Raw genomic sequence first — 22072 nt, forward strand, 5'->3', positions numbered from 1 at the left:
GGTCAAAATGTAGATGTAGATGGAATGAACGTAAAAAAATTATTCAATTTTAGGTCTTGCTCTAAGGCTGGTACAGTACTACATGCTATACATTAGTACGCTGTACAACGACTTTTCTTAATTGTTTTTCACTTGTAATATAGTGGTACAACATGTATAAATTTACTTGCATGAGTGGAAGGTCTTGAACTTTTCAAAGTTGCAAATCAATGGTCCACAGGAGGAAAACCGAAAGTCCTCAATAAAGTTTCTGAAGAGAGGATTGAAGGTCCAGGACGGATAAATAAAATTTTAAAGGTCCTTGGTCTGAGTTGAGGGTAACATCAGACCACCACTAATTTAAAACCTCTGGTATTATGTCAGACAGTTTGTTGCCCTTGACTTCTTTTCGTAGCTTTTTCTGGGAGTAAATGTCCTTGGGTTTGTTTTTATCTGACTATCAGTTGATCTTTCAATCTTCAATACTATTAACCTTGGTAAGCCCCAGACAAAAGACTTACACATTAATGTCAACATGAAAGTTGATGCAACCAAAGTATCAAAGAATGCTGGAAAACATTCTATCAATATAAAGACTTGTGGGTATTATAATGTGTCTGCAGCGTCATTAGGGTAACAAGTGAAGAATCCCTTGTCTCTTCTTGACAGAAAATTCATTATTGTGATGTCTTTTCACAACTTTATTGTCTCTTGAACAGGAAATGTATTGCTTTTCCAGCTTTGCTTGATCTTATTATAAGGATATGATTTTTCCATGGATTCACAAATTTCCACTTTTATAAATCCAGATTTAACTTATGATTCTTTATTTTTCTGTATATTTACTTCTGATTTTGCAAGTTTCCATTTCTTCGTTGTTCCTCGTTGTTCCTAATTGATTTTAAATTGTTTTTTACATTACAGGTATTATGTCTTTTCAATTACTATGAAACTTAAGGGTCTTAAACATGATTTCAAATACACTGCTAATGTGGAAATTATTGCAAAGTTTTGCTATGTAAATAATAAGTATGCGTAATTTTCTTCAATGTCCCTAAATTAAAAAAAAATAATTTTAGTTTTTAATGACAAAATCCCCGAAGTATTTGCATGCATTTGTTTCTGAATTTACAGTATCCAAATTAGCACTATTCCCTTGATGGTAGTCTTAATATAGCTTCTTCTAGTTTTAAATCCAGAATGACAGATACATACATTTAATGAAAGTTACAACAGACTCTTAGTGTCACACTGTCATTTCAAAAAATAAAGAAATAAGTGTCAATTATTATGGTAAACCTTAGTATAATTCATGACTTCTTGTTTCTTGTTTACAGGGCCTGGTAGAGTAGAAAATGAAACCAGTGATAAGTCGAGAAGGGTTCAGAATGGAAATCCAATTCAAAATGGTTCAGCCTATAGAAACAAAAAAGAAGCAGAGAATGAACGAATTGAGTATCCAAATGACTCAGATAGAAGAAAACTGAGTCAGCTTTTTGACTCATTTAAATTGAGTAAGAGTAGTGATAAGTCTGATGATTCCGATACAAAACAGCAGATTTCTGTAAGAAAATTGTCAACAAAACGCTATGAAGATTCAGAATCAAGCTCTTCGGACAGTGAAGGTTCAGTTGAGGCAGTGCAAAATAGCTTGACCAGTGTTTCTGATACACATTCTTCTGAAAATGTTTCACGGCTTAAAAATACTGCCAGAGGTGTTTTACAACGAAATTATTCAGATGACTCTGATCAGACTGCTATGTCAGATGAAACTCCATTTTTGAAGAATGCTGGAAGCACTGAAACCCAGATCCGTGTTGACATACATTCAGACTCTTCTGGTACACCTCAGCAAATCAAACGTGTTGTAAATCATCAAACATCAAAATCAAATCATATTCATGATCAAGTTATACGAACTGATAGTATATCTTCATACCGCTCAACTTCACCTGAAATTATTGGCACTCCTGGTGTACAAAAACACCAAGGTTATTGGCAAAATAGGTCACCATCACCATATTCTTTTGATAGTATTCCATCATCTCATGCCGATTCACCATTACCAAAGAAACGTTTTTCTTCAGAGATTCACCAACGTGATTCTGACAGTGATTCTAGAATCAGTGGTGTCAGTGGCGTGAGTGGTAGTGGTGAGCACAGTGGGACAGAATCAGCTGTTAAGGACAGTGGTGAGGAAGAATATGCAGTCGAGGAACTAACTAAAATTAGATTTCGACGAGTGTCCAGGAAGCATACAAGATCCGATGATGCTACTGACAGCAGTAAGTCAATGTTAAAATCTGATTTTTATTATTGATAATGGTTTTACTAAGGCCTAGAAAAAGATATGTCTGTTTAAGGTTACATTGGATTAACAAATAAGGTAGGTAGGTAGGTAAAATTAATTTTTAATTTTTTTATTTATTTAATGTACCGGTAGACTCTTATAGGAGGATTTCTTGACTTTGATAGTGCATAAATAAAAAGCATTTTATTAAAAAAATTCCAACAAAATGTGATAGTAGGCAGAAAAAATATGTTAGGTAGAGTAACTTTAAACAGACTTATTTTTTTTTGTTGGCCTATTGTCTGCCATGATACATTTCAAAGTTTTTTCCCCTTAAAAAAGTTATGTGAATGTATTTACAGATATTACAATTTATTAATGCACTGGAACTATAAAACATATTAAAATAAAATATATGGTACAACTATACACTAAAGCAATAATGAAATACCTAGTATAATATATATATATTGTGGGTTAAACATACATGTAGCATGTACCGGTAATAAGTACATGTAGTTAGAAAGCTAATATGTTATTATATTGTGTCAGTCATAAGGTGTTCATTACATAGTGCAATTTTTTTATGATTCATATGATTGAATTTTAAAATGTCTGAAGTGTTTGTAAGAAGTATGATAATTTTCTATCATGTAAAATCCTGTCATACAGTTCAACAGCTATTGTTACACATTTGACTTCTTGAGAATTTTAATCACAAGTCCTAGTATAGGGTTTACTATGCTTAGGTTTATTGGAGCCTTTATTCTTTTTAGTTCACCTTATGTAGTAAAATTCTCTGTGTCTTCCATTTTTGAGCAAGTTTACACTTGGGTCCTGTCTTGATGTCAATTATTAATGAATTAGCTTATTACTTACAGTTTGCCTGTGAGAGTGTGTCAAAATTCACAGTTACAGCTAGGCAGTTAGCTCAATTTTCTTCATTTGATGTCTAGCATGTTTACAAATTAGATTCAAAATGGGAAATCTTACTGGATAAGCTGTTCAATATTTTATTCATTATTTTTCTTGCAACAAGCTATCTTCGGAAAAAAAAGTATAAAATGGTTTTTCTTGCACATTATTTTAGGAAGGAAATCAAAAAGAAAAGGTTTTTATAAAGGTAAACCATTGTATGGAATTCCTGAATGACATTTTTCATCTTTTTCAAAATTTTGCTTTTGCTGTACCCTTTCTTAAGAATTTAGCTTTTCTTTCCCTATTCCCAGAAATATGCCTGATATCTTTTAAACATTGGTAAGAAATTTCAAAGTCCTCCAAAATATTGTTGCATGACTTGAAATGTAAGCTGTGCATGTTGTTATTGTATCGTTCTTAGGTCACAGTACAGTTTCAGAGGTTCACCAAAGGGGTTTAACAGGTAAGGGCAGGGTATTAACAGTAGATTTGCCTGAGGAGAAGGGGCGTGTGCAAGTTTCTCAAATTTCTCTTACTGATCTAGAACAAGACATTGACCTTGATGATGAATATGTTAATCTTGACTTTGTCCCAAACCTCTCTAAAAAGTATGGTGATGGGTTTGACAAATTAGAATTTTCAGCAGACAACTTAAGGGTTCAAAGTTCACAGAAATTATTAGATGAACATGGCAGTGATGGGCAAGAGAGAGTATCTAAAGAACAACAAAAATCAAGATCACATTTTACAAAGAAGACTTCGCCATGGGAACTGATTGATGCAAAAAGGAATGCAAAAGTAGATTCTGTGGATATTAAATCAGTTGATGATACACCCATTGGTTCAATATCAGAACGTAGGAAGAAGCTTGAGCAAGCAATGAAGCAAGAGTGGCATGGAAAAGATTTTAAACATGAATTGGAAAGCAGATCAGATCAACGAACACACGAGGACTGGCATGAAAGTAGTAATAAACCTTCACCAAAAAGTGAAAATACTGATAGCTTTAAGTCCAAAGATCCTTCTGCAAGTATAACAAAACAAAACACTTCCAAAGAACAATGCAAAGAACCTGTTTCTTCTGCTATTTTGAATACAGGAAACAAAGGAACATCATCTCTTGATTCTGAGTTTAATGAAATTTTTAACCTTGCAGTGGCAGACTTGTCTGTTGATGAATCAACAACAGACATGAGTGATACTGGTTCCCTTAGCAGAGCAAAGGGAAAAAAGATAAAAAAGTTAATGAAGAGACGAAAAATTGAAAACAAAGAAAGAAAACTGTCAGAAAATGATGATGTAGATGACAATGGGGATATGAAAAGAGAAGATAAGGTAATGATTCTCACTCATGGTGCTGATGTCATTCAGAAAGATATAAACCAAGAACTTTTGAAATCTGAACAAAATTTAAGACAAAAAACGGAAGTTGTAACATCTGATCATGCAAGTAGTGGACAAAGAAAAAAAATTGATGAGAAAAAAGCAAGTACTCCAGCTAAGGAGGAATATATACTAGAGGAGGCACTAGAGGAAACGATCAGTCCTGTTTGTATTATAAGAGAGGAATCATCTGGGTTATCCATTGATAGATTAGACAGGATAGAAAAGGATGATAGGATGCCTGAGACATCTGTTAACAAAGAAAGGGCATCGACAAATTATGTAGTTAGCGACAATGAAAGGGAGGTAAAAGAAGTAGCTGGAGAAAAGGGAGATGATCTGTTGAGTATAACACAAGAAATGATAGAATCTGGTGAAATTGATCTTGATAAACTCTCTCTAGGAGAAATTCGAGTTCTGATGAAGCATAACATTTTACCAATGGATGAAGAACTAATGCAGCTAATTGATGAAGAATTTAGGCAGAATCGACATGAACCAGCTGCTAGTTTTGATTCTGATGAACTCAGTATTATTCATGAAGAAAGTGAACCAAGTGATTCTGACAACTCAAATGGAGAAATTCAAAGCCGAGGGGCAGATATTTCAAAATCAACTGATTTTAAATTCTGTATACCTGAAGTGATAATTGAGGAATATGTAGATGAGGAGGAAGGCGATATTGTAGTGAAGATTGGGGAATCTTTTGATGAAAATTTAGAAACTTGTAATGTAAGTGTTGAAAAAATTGAGGAACATCAAGGAATGGCTTCATGTGATCAAGAAGTAGTGCATGAACATGATGAATGTAGCAGTATATTACACAAGGGAAACCCAGTATCTAATGATACAAAGTCAAGTCCAGTGGTTGGCATAAAAGACTTACAAAAAATTTATCAAGATGTCAAGGAACAGGTTGCTTTGGAAACCTATATGGAAACTAAAAAGACAAAGATTGTTGACCCAAGTTATGACTCTGATCAGGAGGAAGATAATGATAAATCAAGTTCTTTGACTAAAAAAGAAATGGCTTCTAAGTCTATAGGGACTAGTGGTAATCAGATAGGCAGTATTCAAGTTAGCTTATTTGGTGCTAAATCTTATGATGTGAACAAAATGTCTGAAGTAATTCTTCAGGGTGAGAATAATGAAGATTTGCAGACAGACATTTTACATCATGGGATTGCTACTGAAACTCATCTTAAACCAGATATGAATAAATTTGCAGATGAAGAAGAAACTGATAGACAAGATAAAGATATTCCATCAATTACTGATCAGACAGGAAAAAAGGACTTTAGATCAATTTCACAAAATGAGATTACATCTGAAACAAACTTAGAGAACAAGTTAGAAATTCAGTCACCATCAATGTTGAAAGATGAAAAATGCAGAAGTCCAGTTCTTGAGAGTAGTCCATGCCTGCCTAAAACTTCCATTAGTGAAGGAAAAAACAAAACACCTGATAGTTCATCTTCTTATCAACATGTTGATACTCCTTATATTTATTGCCATGGTGACAGCTCTTTAATTGGGCGGTCTGATGTATCTGCCGATGTAACTTTAACACCTACTGAACAAAGTATGGACTCAGAAAACACGTTTTGTTCTACCCTTGAAGGAAATATACCTGAAAAGGAACAACGACTAATGAGCACAAAAAAGTCTGACCTTGTTGGGCAAAGTCTGTCTCGTGAGGTGCTAGTAAAGCAGTGGCTTTCATCAAAAACAGAAATGAGAGATGACATTTGTAATTCACAAACAAATAATGCTGAAATAAACACTGAAAACCCTGCCCTTCACTCTGTAAACCCTGCATGTGACCTTAACCTTTCTGGTAGGCAGACTGGTGCCCTGCCAAAATTAAACATGCAGGAATGGAAAGAGACAGGTATTGCAGGTGGTGGGACTAATTAACATATTGGTTACTAGGCAACTAACACAGGATTATGGGAATGCCATTGCTTCTAAAGTAGATAGAATTGAATGATATTAATCAAATAATTGTTGTGCTACAGCATGATTACTTAGACATACTGCAAGAGCATTAAGAGAATTGAGAGAAGAATACATCACAAATTTATAGTAGCTTTTTGGATTTCAGAAACTTGAGGTACTGAAAATCAATAAAAATTGACAGATTTATACCTCACTTTTCTATATTTGGAAATATTTGCAAATTAATTAGTGTGTCATGGAATTTAGGAGCATTATTAGTTTACACTTAGATTAGCGATAGAAAACTAGTATAGAGAGTACTTTTGCAGTATCACATTGTAAGGACACTCTTTTGATCTGCTCTTTTCTTTGCTTTAGTTTTTGCCCACCTGTTTTGCCTGTCTTACTCAACACATGTTCTTGCTTTTAAATGAGACTGATTTACTTAATAATCTGGCAGATTTTCAGGTATGAAGGCATTATAATTTGTGATACATAAATGATAATGGCTGACAAGTGTAATTTATGTTTCTGTTTCTGTATTATCCAACTGGAAAATCAGTTTTTTGGGTTCAGAATTATGATATGGACCTTTTTTTTAAATTGATCATAAAAAGAAGAAAAATTGAGAAAAAAAATATTTTGTCTTATTTTTGAAGAGCCTGCTTGATTTTTATTTCAAACCATTATATTTTGTTGTTATTTTCAGTTTCCATATTTAGTTCACCTGTGCCCATGAGTGAAGTGATCTATTGCCATCACTTTACAATCATCATTGTTAACTCTTCTCCTCTGTAATTACTGAGTGCATTGCACTCAAGTTTGCTCACAAGCATCTTTAAAAATAGTGGTGATTATACCCTTTAGGTTCCAAATGAGACTGTCTGGAGCCTCATGTTCCTGTACTATACTCTTTGTGTTGGTTTTTCCATGTAAACTATAGTTCACATCATAGAAGTTTTAAATTTATATATGAATGTCTATGTAATGAAAATCCTATAAATTGCATTTTTTTCTTTAATTACTAGAAATTATGGATATTATAGATTGATATCATCCAAGCATCCTTTAATCTACTGTATGTTGTTGACAAAGTGTATGAAAATGTCTTTTAATAACATTTTTCATAGTGCATGAACTTGTTTGAAGTTGGGATTTTTCTTGCACATCCAATGATCAAATAGTTCCAGTATATAGACACAGATGTATAACAGGCTTGCAGATAATTGGCACTTATTCTATTAAGTTGAGCACTTGAAAACTTCTTTCCTATTATAATTTACAATGCACAGAAACATTTTTGCAAGCATGTTATTTTTTGCTATATTTGTTAACATTTTGTATTTATATGAAAACATTACTCATGGCAATTTAAGTACCAACAAAGGCACAAATCACAAAGCCTTAAAAGTATCAATCCTGGTGATTTGGTATTTCACAATAATAAAGTGTGAAGTAAACAGTCTAATTGAGTTTCCGACCTGCATGTAGTGTCTGGTGTGAAAAATAGTTTGGTCTCCCTAGTCATTAAAATAGAAGTGATACCCACCCTTCAAAGTTGTGTTCCCTACACTTATGAAAAGGGTAAAAAAAGGGCACTCTTGCAGATTAGAAGCAAATTTGAAGGCATATCATGCAAGCTTTAACATCTGTCTAGGAACAATTGACAGGAAAGAATAAGGTCCCTTAATAATGCCATAAAAAATGGCTGGGTGCACACACCTTCTAAAATCATCTGTAGTACATACATGTACTAAAAAGGATATTCTTGGACTCTTATTTAGCTAGTTAATTTTACTATCAGTGATTATTAAAAGTTGACATAGTTCCATTTCTAAAATAATGACCACAAAACATCATCTATAAGCCTTTGACCTAACTGGTTCATTCTGGGAAACCACCATTAATCAATGCTAGTTCTGTTTTTTTTGGGTTTTTTTAAATTATTTTGGATGAGGATAATGTTGTCTACAAGTATCTAGAAGTAATATTTAATTCTTAAAATATATAGGTAATGGTCTATAGGGTAACTAAATCTCATCAAGTTTATGAGAATGGGGTCCTAGTCAAATACATGAAGATTTATAATTTACACAGCATTGAGTTTATTATTAAAAGCTTAACATCTTTTTGTGTAGAAATACCAATAAAAAATTTAAAAAATATCTGGTTCTACTTGATATGAATGTTAGGATAAGCATAAAGTAGAAGTTTTGCATTGTAATACAGTGTTTCGAAATCATGAAGTAAACAATAAGATGCTGATCAGTCTTTGGTTTTCTATGTATTGGAAATTCCGGAAAGAGAAATGAAACAAGAACAAGTCTCATAAACTCTATTGAGCATTAAATAAAATTCACGTTTTCTAAATGGATAAAAGAAATGCCCAATTTCCCCTAGGCATAATCCTGCTATGTGACTGTGACATCATTAAACTTTATTTTTTAATTTACTCCTTGAAATTTGAAATTAAATTTCAATTATAAGGAATGAATAACTGTAATATTCTTTCTGTCTATTTGAAATAACTTTAATGCCCTGCTTTGCAGGGTAGTTAGTGTGCATTCTGTGATGAAAGTTATTTCTTTGTACACAGAGTAATGTGGATGAACCGCTCTAATTAGTTTAGTATTTACTTCTCTAATTCTAGAGAGCACAACTCTTGACATTTATTTTACTTTTTCTTGACCAATCTTTATTTTTTTATTTTTTATTTTTATTTTTATTTTTTCTTGCACGTGAAGAACTGTTGCGTAGGTGTAACTAATTTTGTTTCTGGTATTCATTTTTTAGCTTACCTGGCCAAAGGCCATGTGATCTATTGCCATCACTTGGCGTCCGTCGTTGTCATCGTCGTTGTCATTAGCAATAATACAAAAGTCTTCTCTGAAACTACTTGACTAATTAGAACCAAACTTGGTATGAATGTTCCTTGGGGTATACTTCATAGAACTGTTGTGGAGATTTTTGATTTGTCGAAAAACGTTGTTGCCGTTACTAAAAATAGAACATATGGGTCATACAGTAGTTTTTCACATATATCTCCTGAACCGTTAGGTTTAGGTAAATTCTGATAATGGGTAAAAGTGTTCAGCATGATGAGATCTATCTCTGGACATATTTTGGTTTTAATTTGTTTAGCTCTTTTGGAATTATTACCCTTTTTCAAAGATTTTTGCTATTTTTCATGTTATTTCTTTAAAAAATCTTGTCCTCTGACACTTCTTGACCAATTAAAACCAAACTTGGTATTTAATGTTCCTTGGGGTATTCTGCATAGAACTGATGTGGGGATTTTTGATCCATCAAAAACCATGGCCGCTGTTACTAAAAATAGAACATACGAGTCAGACAGCAGATTTTTGCATATATCTCCAAAACTGGTAGGTTTAGCTAAATTGTGACATGGATAAAAGTGTTCAGCATGATGAGATCTATCTCTGGTCAAATATTGGTTTTAAACTGTCGAGTCATTATGGAGCTATTGTCCTTTTTGAATGATTTTTGCTATTTTTCATGTTATTTATTTCAAAAATCTGACATTATTATAAATTGAAACCAAACTTGGTACAAATGTTCCTTGGTGTATCCTGCATAGAACTGATGTGGGGATTTTAGATCCGTTGAAAAACATTGGTCTCTCTAACCACTTCTAACGTTTCCATTACTTGTCTGGTCTTTGTCCCTGGATTACATTCTTTTGATTACCGCTATAATCTAGGTTCCCTTGATTACTCTTTTACATGTTAAAAAAGTAATTTTCAGTCTCACTGTGAATTCCCAGGACAAATGACATCTTAAAGTTGCATACCGTTGTGAAGCTTGGAAAATAAGGCTTCCAAAATCATTATCCTTATGGTACAATGATTGTGGAAATTCTTCACAAAATTTGCTTGTATAAATAATACTGAAAATGAACATTTTTACCTGTTCCGCTAACTGACAGCATGGAGGCAAATTACTCACACATATAAACAATATTCATACACTTTTGTAGTTAATTACATATATGATTTTAAAGTACACATTCTCAGCTTTATTTTGACTACTTTTAATCATAATTCACACAAATAATGCACTTACAATGCATATGTCTAGGTTCAGTGTGTTTTTGATACTACATAGAGGGGTGGCCATTTGACCCGGAAGTGGTTAGTGAGACCATTGCAGCCATTACTAAAAATAGAACATAGGGGTCCGACCGTAGTTTTTCACTTATATCTCCAAAACCGTGAGGTTTAGCCAAATTCTTTCAATAGCTGAAATGATCCATATTATTAGGACTACAAAAGTCTTCAGGGATAAAAATTGTCAGATGACTCCTTGTAAGAGTTATTGCCCTTGAAAGGGGAAAAATGACTTTTTTCTTGTAGTTTTCAGTCAATATCTTGAAAACTATGATATATTAAAAGAAACTTCCAATAGTTGAAAAGATCTTATGATAAGTTCTACCAAAGGCTTCTTGAGTCAAAATTGTTGGACATCTTCTTGTTAAATTTATTGCCTTTGAAAGGCAAAATTCAACCAGGTGAGCGATTTAGGCTCCTGGGAGCCTATTGTTTTTTTTTTTCATGTAACAAAATTTTGAAGGATAAAACTAAGATTTGGCAGATAAAATAGTTTTAGAGAAGCAATTTTTCCATAAAATTAACTCAAGTTAAGAGTTTTTGGTGTTCTGGCATTCATACATGTATGGAATTTTATGCTATGAAATGCAATAAATTTATGAATTAAGTATGATTATAAGTCTAGCTCTGTCAGCTGGTTTAGGATGACATAAAAAAAAAAAAAAAAAAAGAATAGAATTATGAGTAGTTTGATTTTTTAAAAATATTAGTTATTTTAACAAATCAATATTATTTTAAAAATTTGTAAAATTTCCATGTGATGCTTTCATTAATATTTGATTCAGGCTTTCCAGGCTTTTAATTTAGTCGAACTGCCATTTCAAACTGACAAATTTCCTAAATATATCATTTGTGAATTTCTGGATTTAGAACTTTCAGGATTTATGGTTAAAAATTTGGAACAGTTTTTGGTGGATTAGAGTTTTATTGCTCAATTTGTTTGTATTAATCACAGCTTAAAGGAGTTAAATTTTCAACTGAATTTGGAAATGTTATTTGCAGAGACAGATTCCGTCACTAAGCTTTCACCACGAGCAAGTTCTGAAGGTTCAGCTAGTTTGGAAGACAGTGGTCATGTTAGTGGAGCATCTACACAGGAGAACACTCCAGAGCATCGAAGAACAGACAGTCTGCAGAGTCAGACATCTATGGGTTCATCAAGGCTTTCAACATTAACTGATGTGAGCTAATAAATTTTTTAATGATTTAACAGTGTTCTGCAGCACTCAAATAGTAAGATACCTGAATTAAAAACTCGTAGAACATTCACCTGTTTTCAAATTAAACTTGCGTGAAATCTTTATTTCCAAAATGTGCATCTCCAGTTTTGACTACTAAACTTTGTTATATTGATTCTAGGAGGTGTAGGTTCTAAAATGTATGTATCTTTACTTGAATCTTTAATTATCAACTTTATTAAAAAGTATACTTGTGTGCTTCATGGGTTAATCTAAGAAATTTTACCAGAATTGGCTGAAAACACATACATGTATTTGTATAACTGAATGCAGTGCTTATTTAACTATGATGTATTGGCAGTCGTGATCATTTTAAGTTTTTAACTTCCATTAAGTCATCAATGGTTCGTTTAAAATAATGTAATAATGACTACAGACCAAGAACAAAGTGAAACAAACTGAATTTGTAATTATAAAAAGTTCTCTCTACAATCCATAAAAAGTTAAATATGATACTTCTACAAATGATTCTGAATTAATGTCTTGGAAAATGATCTTTTAAGGCCACATCAAGTTACTTTGTAGATTCTCATCCAACAGCAAATTAAAAAATGGGGCAGGTGGGAGGATTTTATTATTTATTTTTTATTTTTCCAAGATTTGTAAAATCTTATTCCCGCTGACAAATTTGTTGAAGAACTCCTGGAAATGTGTATTTTCGGTTATGTTTGTGGCATACCAAGGCTTAATTTCTTTAATTCCCTTTATAGTGTGACTAACAACGTAAACCATCCTGAGATCTGCCGAAAAATATCAAGATATTCTTTGAACATACACCATGTGACTCGTTTTTTTCGACTGGAAGTTATATATATTATATTGTGTATAAGTAGAGTCGTGATGGATATGGACGGAAAAGAAATCCGGAAATTTGAACCACTGTAAAAAAAAATCAAAATTTTTTTTTTAAAATGGGGCGGGCCCTTTTCAGTAGGGGCAGGCGGGGATGAGACTCTACAAATTAACTTGATGTGGCCTGATAGAGCAATCTATTTTCAAGATTCTGTGAGCAGAAAAATCATGAGATATGTTCCTTGTCACATAATAATGCCAAAAATACATTGCTGTGAATTTATACTTGTTCCTAAAACTAAAAAATGTAGTATCAAACATAGTTGACTGATTTAAAGAAACCAAATATGATACTACTGTACTGTTGTACTTTTATATCTATTAAAAGTGGACCAACCTGGGTGTAGACAGGTGTAAAACAATGAACTGGTAACCTCTAGTGAATTAGCCTCACAATACAATGTAATATGTACATTGTAGATTGATAAGGATGTAAATGCTTGGATGATGCCACATAGATCATGTCATATAATGATCCTACGAGTCATGGAATATCAATTTTTAATCTTGGCACTTAAAATCTACATTTTCAATATTTAATATGAAAGTCCTTTTATGTTATGTTGACTCAACATTGAGTGATTGTATTTGGTTTATATTAGATTGAAGTGGGATAGGAGATTACAGATTAGGAGTAAAACTATAAATCAAAGATTGAAGTCTTCAAAGTCGCTAATCGTTAAATATTCTTTACCACTGATTTTGGCTTGCTTCAGCATCTGAAATGCATTATGCTCTAAAATTTAGTGACTTCCGCTAGAAACTAGGTTCCCTTGATATGATAACTCTTTCATAAGTGTGATGACCTGAATGTTTTTCAATCAAAACAACCGGTTATCAGAAAGTGCAGGAAATGTCTTCTCTCATTTTTTTAGTGACCTTTGGGTTGCATATGATATTGGCCAGGGAACCAGATTAGGAAACTGGTATTGACCTATATAGTCAGTTGTAACAAGCCTCTGTGTCCGAATTGGAAACTGGGTAATGTTCAGTGCTAACTGATTGTTTCATCTTTTAATGTAAACTTTCAGTTCTCATACAAGCATAAAACATGTGTATGATATTTAAAAGGTACATTTTTGGTCTCGTATGAAGATAGAACATTGACACTATGATAGTAAACATGCCACCAATCAGCAGCTTAATGTGAAGTAGTAATATATAATTATGCAAATCATATGTGAGTGTAAAGTACTGAAGTTACGAATGCAAGAAGTCATTAAGAATATATTTGACTTAAAATCTCCTGACTGAAGCACATACTAGCAAAGTTGAAACATTAAATTTCAAAACGGGTAAAAAACTTTGAATGACTGTGTAGTTACCCTTTCCTTCATTAGATATTTAATGATAAGGTCTCATTCATTTTGAATGACCAAACAAGGGAAAGACTATTCTTCAAAAAAATAATAAAAAATACCATCTGTGTTCTTTTTGTATACTTACCTGAAGTGCGAGCTCCCATTCTCAGCTGAGTCCTATCATGCTTTAGTAATTTCAGTTTCTCCTAAAAAATTTGATCTGTAGGGATAGAGTTAGGACTTGTTGCTTCAAATAGAAGAACATATCATAGTCAGGGTGACATGTTTCCCGTAAATAGTTTAGCCCATGTTCTTACAGAATTTTGTTATTTGTTTTTATTTTGCAGAAAGAAAGTGAAGAAGATGCAGATATTGATGAATTGGTGCGGTCACACAAGTCACAGCACAGTTCACTGGGTGGTAGCCGTGGTAACCTTCTCTCAGCATTTACTGTAAGTTCATAAACAAGAACATTGAATTCTATTGTTTGGTATTCTATGTTGATGAATTAAGTAGAAGTATGGATTGGCATATCAGATTTCATGAGTTACATTGATGCAATGAAAAATCATTATGATGATTTTAAATAATGTTTAAAAATTTTATTGTCTTTTATTTTGTGAACTGGTGGTACATGTAGTTGCAGTAATGTAAACTTGAATAACAATCAGTTATGTGAAAGTTCAAGGACACAGCTGCATTTCCAATGTAGAGAATTGTTTGTTCATGAACTTAAATTCTCAGAATGATTATGTAACAGGGTGAGTTAACACCATTAGGGTCAATCTAAATCCTAAAACAGAATTCCTAGTTTTACTTTGGAATCAGTGTATTGATACTAAACAAGACTGAATGGCATTAATTATTTAAAATACATACATCTATAACAGCTAAAAGGTATTATCCCTGAAGATTTGTAGTAATTCTTCAAGATTGAAATGTCTAGGTCTTATCTCTAGAAACTATTATTGGAAGTTTCATTATATGTTTAAACAAAGATTATCAGACAGAAAACTGATTTCAATCAGCATTAAATTTGCTAAGGCTATGATCATACAAAGTAGTTTAGTGGAGTATTACATAACTGTAGAAGTTGATTGAAAATGGAATTAGAATGTGACATGTTTTGCATAAAATTTGCATCTTGCATTATTCCATGGTAAATGGCACCAGACCTTTTCCAATAATCTTACTTGAAAGGAAAACTAATCAATTTGTTTCAAGTTTCATTAGAGTAATGGGGGGATTCATTCACACTCGTACCATGGAACAATTTTTCAACCATGTAATTCACAATTTTCTCATTTCATCACTCAGATATTGGATATTGCAAACATGAAAACTACTCTATACACAATTCTATATGCTTATTCGAAATATATTTAGTTGACATATATACTCCTATATATGTCGGCGGGTGTTTCTAGAAAAGCAGAGGATGCTTACCCTACCAGTGCACCAGGGTCCATGCTCCCATTATTTAGTGGAGTCCGAGTTGCTCATTTGCTTTTGTTACTTTGTATGTATGATTTTAGTTACTGTATGTTCTTTGTTGTGTATGTCTATTTTCCATGTCTGGTCTTTGTCCCTGGATTACATTCTTTTGATTACCACTATAACCTTGGTTCCCTTGATTACTCTTTGATTACCGCTATAACCTTGGTTCCCTTGATTACTCTTTCCTAACTTAATTTAAGAGGTTTCTCTCTGATATGTCTATTGTAACTTTATGAATTCATGGCCGTCAACTTCTCATGCAGCTGGGCCTTATGTTATAAGATTACATTCCATCTATATCAGTAACCATGATGATTTCCTACTGACAGTCTATAATTATATCATCTACCAAAACACTAGCCTTTATTTACTTATAATTCATTTATAAACACTATAAAATAATGTGAGAAAAGCACTAAAAGCCAGCAAAGAATTGAATAGATTTTTAGTCATAGGTGTGGCCCCATGTTTGAGACAGAACAGTAGTACATGTACCATGTTTGTCATCTCTACCATATTTGCCAGCTTCACTGCCATAATAAACTATTGATTTGTTAATGATTTATAATTTTCTTTTGTTTCATAGGAAAGCAGAGAGAGTATAGTCAGTTTTTACAGCAATGCAGGAGATGTGGACTATGGTAAAATTCCCATCTCAGGTGATATAGAATTTGGTCTAGATTATAACTACCGCACAGGAACACTTGAAATAAATATAGTCAGATGTAAAGGCCTTGCACCAGCTGATACTAAGCGAAATCGGTCTGACCCGTAAGTAACTTAAAAATCAATTCCAGTAATGAGGTCTGATTGATAAATAGCAGCCTCTTGTTTAATTGACACTTTTGTATCTGTACCTTGCCTTGCTTTTATTTTTTGTTTTGACTGCTGCAAATAGATGATATTCGTGCAAACCATGCTCAATCAACTACTCGGAAATAAACAGACAGATGGAAATGACAAGACTTATTATTTTGTAGTCTGTCGTAACCAGTGTCTTAAATTTGTTTCATTGAAATAATGGTTATGTAATTCATATATACAGGATAAAATGCCATCATTTCTTTTAAAAAGATTATCACTTCTTCGTTGACATGATTGGTGTGTTTATAAGTGCTATAAGGTCAGAGCTTTATTTGTTTGATTTATGTACTTATTAAGATATCCTGCACTGTAGTGGTTATTTAGTAGTCAATTTACTAAATGGAGGACTTCGTAAATAATACTTCTCATATTTTGGTCAACTAATTTCTCCTGGGAAATCAAAACTATTTCTGCAATACTTGGACATATTTATTGTTAAAGCTTTACATTGTAGATTGATTCTGACACTTTACCCTTCAGCAACCTGCAACTACATAGATAGACAATTTAGTTTTAATATGACATAAAAATTCATATTCTTGTCAAGATTTGCCATGATGTTACTAAATACCATATGGCATATTTTGTTGGGTGTAAAATAAGAATTTTCAGGCAAAAAAAGGTAATGGACAAATAAAGTTGACATTCCCAAATTTGGCAGATGTTTGTAGTAATTAAGCCCAGTTTTCATATTTTGTTGAATTTATTGTGGCATTTTCAGACAGACTTCTAAGATATGCCCTTTCTTTACATTTATTGCATATTTCAAATAAGCTTCCCATTCCGAGCACCAGAATATCTGGTGACCTGCTCCATTGCAAGTTAAGGGAAAGAATTGTAACTATTACAGGACACAGGGTTATGTTGGGTAGCAAACATTTGACTTGAGGGAGGCTTTGACATACAACTGGATAGAAAAAAAAAGTTTGGTTAAAAAAAATGACAACAAAATAAATTATTCTGTCTATATGAAAGATGCATTGTTTTCATTAGATGGTGAAAAAATTATTTGTTTTTGATTGGCCCTGAAAAAAATTCTCAAAATATATCAATTACCTTCCCTCCCCCATGTCTTCCTTTGAATAATGTAGTGTACTAAAGATATTCAGAAATAGTTAGAAAAGCATATATTTACTATTATAAAAGTATGTCTTTTGTCTGTTATGACACTGTTTTAATATCAATTTAAGTTAATCTGTTATGAAACAATGTATCTTGAAAGTCATCCCCATCTGCTGTAGCGAAGGGGAGTTCTTAGCAATTTGGAATCTGCTTCATGATAATGAGATTTCAGTATTTTAAGAGTATCTTACTTTGTTTAACTTACATAACACATACATTTAGCATATTTCAACCATGTGTTGCAAGAAGGAACTATTTTAAACTAATTGGTACTATGAAAGAACTTTAATTCGTCGATGCCAATTTTCGTGGATTAGGGATGAAACACAAGTTCTTGGATTCTTGAATTCATGGTTTTGAGGTTTTTACAGTATATACATCAATGGAAATCTCCTTTTTGTTGGTAACCAAATTTCATGGTTTGGCTTATAGAACAATAGTACTTTAACAGTATGTAGCATAAAACCTAATTATATACATGACTGACATTTCCACAAGTATATTCCTAGTTATTTTTTCTGAAAATCTGGGGCTTATCAAATAATCTCTAATTTTCAAGTCAATTCTACTCCTAATTTTATGAAATTGCCATAAATTGAGTTATAAAGAGTTAATTTTTGTCTAATGTAAAGTTATTGATTTTCCCTGATTGTTTTTTTTTTATTAACTTTAATTACTTTTTTCAGTAAATAGTACCATAATTATCTTATATGGAAAATAATAGGTTAATGATTTTATATATATATATCATTTAACTGGGCATTGGGAATAAGGTTGATATCATAATACCATCTTAAATGTCAAAGAGGCATTCTAAATAGTGGCTGAAAGATGCTATCAGATTTCACCAATTCTTTTTATATGACTGTTAAAAATTTGAGGTCGTCAGCACCGTTCGGCATCCATAGACATTTTTGCTCTAGAAAATAACTTATGTATAAGTGTATCTTTATAAAATTGTTTCACAAGGTGACATTGCACAAAAGGAACACTTGAGATTGATTTTTAGGGTTGTGACTTGAACCCTGCAGGAATTGGGGACCAAAAAGGACTAGAAACAAGTATTTTCATGATGTCTTGACAATAAATTGACTACAAGTGGATGGATCTTAATGAAGTTACATCACAAGATGTCACAATACATAAAGAAGGCTGGGGTTGATTTTGGGGGTTTTCATTAGAGTCATTTAGGAGTTAGGGGCCATAAAGTGGCCAGAAACACACTCGTTACATCTGAACAATAATTTGACTATAAGTGAATAGATTTCTTTGAAATTGTACCACAAATGCTATATTTTAAAAGGAAAGCTGGAATTGATTTTGGGAGTTGTAACTGGAACCATTTATAAATATGGGGCAAAAAAAGATGCTTTTAAAGTATGAGAGTAAAAGTGAAGTTGAGATGAATTAAGGTATATTTCAAAAGAATGAGAGTAAAACAAAAGTTAAGATGAAATTCCTTATTTGGCATGTAGAGCTACGAAAGAATCCATTGGGTCAAAGTTGCAAGTCATCTCCACATTAGAGTTACTTCCTTTGAAAGGCAAAAAATGAGGAAATCCTCACAAGGTACTATTTTTGATATTTTTGTAATGTATTGGAAAATGTAAAAATTATAATTTACCAAATATTTGACTTTAGGATTGCTTCTCCATGGGAAAATCTTTGAAATGCAAAAATTAAACATGTATTGCTTAAAATTATTACCACAATTTGGGAAGAATCACAGAATTTGCACTTACAAACAATTGTTTGGTGATACTATGTGTTCATTTGCCATTTTCATCTTAGGGTTTTTAATTTTGTTATTTTAAAGGTATGTGAAGACTTATCTTTTACCTGATAAAACAAGAGGTGGCAAGAGGAAAACCAAGATCAAGAAGCATACACTAAATCCAGTATTTAATGAGACATTGAGAGTAAGTACCATTTACCATTTACCCCTGTGACTGACTGGACAATTTTTGTGGTGGTTTTTTTTTTTTTTTTTATTGTTCATGCAATCAGTCTACTGTTTTTGTTATACTGTACTAAAATGTCCTTTTAAAGAAATTCTTCCAAAATTTCAAAATATTTTCTTGGTTATGGTATACCACTGTCTATCAATTCATCATTCCATGAAGAACAGTTACTTATTTTAATGGATTTTGTCTTACTTGTAACTTTGTGTTTTATTTTTTTCTTTTCCAGAATTTTGTTCTAATTATTCATAATCACTAAGTGAGCATGCTCAAAGTTTTTTTCTATTTTTTTATTATTTTTTTCTTTTTTTCTATTGGGTTATTTTTTTAATGACTTGTGCTTTCCTGCAAAAACTTCATCATTGCAGCCAAATACCCAAACAATAATATGTTTGTGATGTAAATGCATTTACTCAAGCTATTAAGATATATCTCAATCCTCTTCTCTGGTTCAGCTTATGTCTCTAAAAACAGACAAATAGATGTGGCAGTTGTTGTCAGTGATTCGTAGTGTTTGATATATCAGTATTATATGTTTTGACACTATCATTAAAAAGGTTGCGCAATCTTGATGTCTAGGAAATGAGACTAATAAAAGATAATGAAGCAGGAAGAAATTTGTCTCCAGTGTTAGTGAGATGCTTTGTTCAATTATTAAATCGATTATACAACAGATTATCCATATCTAACAGTCTGTTAGGTGAAACTGATGTACACTCATTTGTCCTTTTGCAAATCTATAATACAAAATGCTGTTCAAGTTTTGGGGGTTGTTCAATTTTGCAATTTTCTGTTACAAATCAATTTATTCATTGAATTGTAATGATTGTGATTTTGCCTAGCAACTCATTACAGCACATACAATGATCATGTTCATGGGGTTCTCTTGAAATACAGTTACTAATTTACTGTGCCTTAGGTAGATATCTGGACAATTGAGATGGAGATTAAAAGTTTTTTTTCATTACATAGATATTTAAATAAATGTCAGAAAGAAAATTTAAATCTCTCTCTCAATTGTTCTCTGTACTACCTAAACAAGAGAAGGACCAAGTCTATCCTCTGAACATCATCTTTGTATGCATTGTAACATGGTAAACAAGTTTCCAGTTGGTTTTTTTTTTGGTTTTTTTTGTTTTTGTTTTTATTCTGTCAGTTGTGTAATGCCAGTACTTCCTCTGTATGAATACCTTTTTCTGTTGAACAGATGGCATTATAGAGGAATATAACATACGAAACGTTTAGCATATCTAAGAAATAATGGCACAATATGACAAAATATATTGGCCAGCAAAGAGAAATGATATGTTTGAATGATTGAAATACTATAAATTCAGAAGTTATATAATTTATATTTTTTATTTATAAGCCCTTAATAATATTTTGATTATTGTCTTGTTTGACTGTCTTTTAATAGAAATTACAATATATATGTTTTATGATTGTTTTGTTAATTATTGCACTATAAACCCAGTTTCATTGCGAGCATTTTTAAGAAAATGTTACTAAAACTATTATTCCCTTTCTGGCTTAATGATGACAGTATTTCTGTTAAAATTTTCAGAATTGACCAGTTTTCATTTTTCGGTATCTATGCCATTGGTATTGAATTTTATTTTTCCTTCCAAGGATCATGAAATGATAGCATATCGAATTGATAAATATTGAATTTGTGTCATGTATAATTCTGTTTATGACAAGCAGATAATTGGCATTTCATGTCTTTGTCTGGGTCACATTGATGCTTTAATAAACTGAGAATTTGAGCTAATACAGAATCACTTAGCTGATAGACTATTCAGGCATGATATTGTTATCATATAAAAGAGCAATTAGATTTTTTTTTTTTTTTTGGTTGGAGATGTACAACAGAACACTGTCATGTTCAAATTGATGGTTTCCATTCATTCATGTTTACTGCCAAAGGTCACGCCATAGTGATAAATTCTGCATCAGGTTTATTGCAGAATGGTTTCTTGTTCAATGAGGACTTGCAGTCTTTTCTAGTTTTTGTTTGATCTTTTACAGAATAGCCACATTAAGGAAGAAATAATAAATTCTGTGATGTCTTTGTTTATTGCATTTTCAGGTTGACACTTTTTAAATGCAACCAATATATTAAGTTTCATGTCATTTTTATGCCTGAACCTTGCATCAGGGGCATTAAATTTTACCTTAGTCAGTACATGTGTATGGATGTCTGATAGTTTTGCTTGAAAAATTCGCAGTTTTAAACCCTTTGTTGGAACAGCTTTAGCTCTGTGGCTTTTACGGTATAAGTTTTTTCTGCTTTTCTTTACATCAGCTTCCTTTTCACTGGAATGTCCGTTGCTGTTTAAAGGTTCATAATTTTTGTTGAAAAGATCTTTGCAATCACTGATGGGATTGGTTTAAAGTTTGGTATGCAACTTAAGCTTTCTGGCTTGTGCATAGTGTGCTGTAAACCAACTTTATAATGGTGATATTTTTTTCTTATTTCATAAGCAAGAAAAGAGTACCTTCATAATGTATTAGACACATATACATGTAAGTCATGGTATTAAACAGCAATAGAATTGACTTTGATGTTCTGATGTTCATAAATAAGTTTTTGTTTGCTGTA

General features: G+C 32.2%; 1 protein-coding gene across 1 annotated transcript in view; it reads left to right on the forward strand.

Moving 5' to 3' along the window:
• LOC148614733 (uncharacterized) overlaps positions 1–22072 on the forward strand; it is a 61689-nt gene that overhangs the window by 31493 nt on the left and 8124 nt on the right. Inside the window, exons 5-10 of the mRNA XM_088589041.1 lie at positions 1317–2264; positions 3609–6461; positions 11638–11816; positions 14374–14478; positions 16110–16294; positions 19326–19428. Coding sequence (XP_088445167.1) covers positions 1317–2264; positions 3609–6461; positions 11638–11816; positions 14374–14478; positions 16110–16294; positions 19326–19428 — 4373 coding nt within the window. The remainder of the gene's footprint in view (positions 1–1316; positions 2265–3608; positions 6462–11637; positions 11817–14373; positions 14479–16109; positions 16295–19325; positions 19429–22072) is intronic.

Source organism: Perna viridis, chromosome 6 (assembly GCF_037379345.1).
Source record: "Perna viridis isolate PV_CMFRI_1.1 ecotype Kerala chromosome 6, ASM3737934v1, whole genome shotgun sequence".
NCBI lineage: Eukaryota > Metazoa > Mollusca > Bivalvia > Mytilida > Mytilidae > Perna > Perna viridis.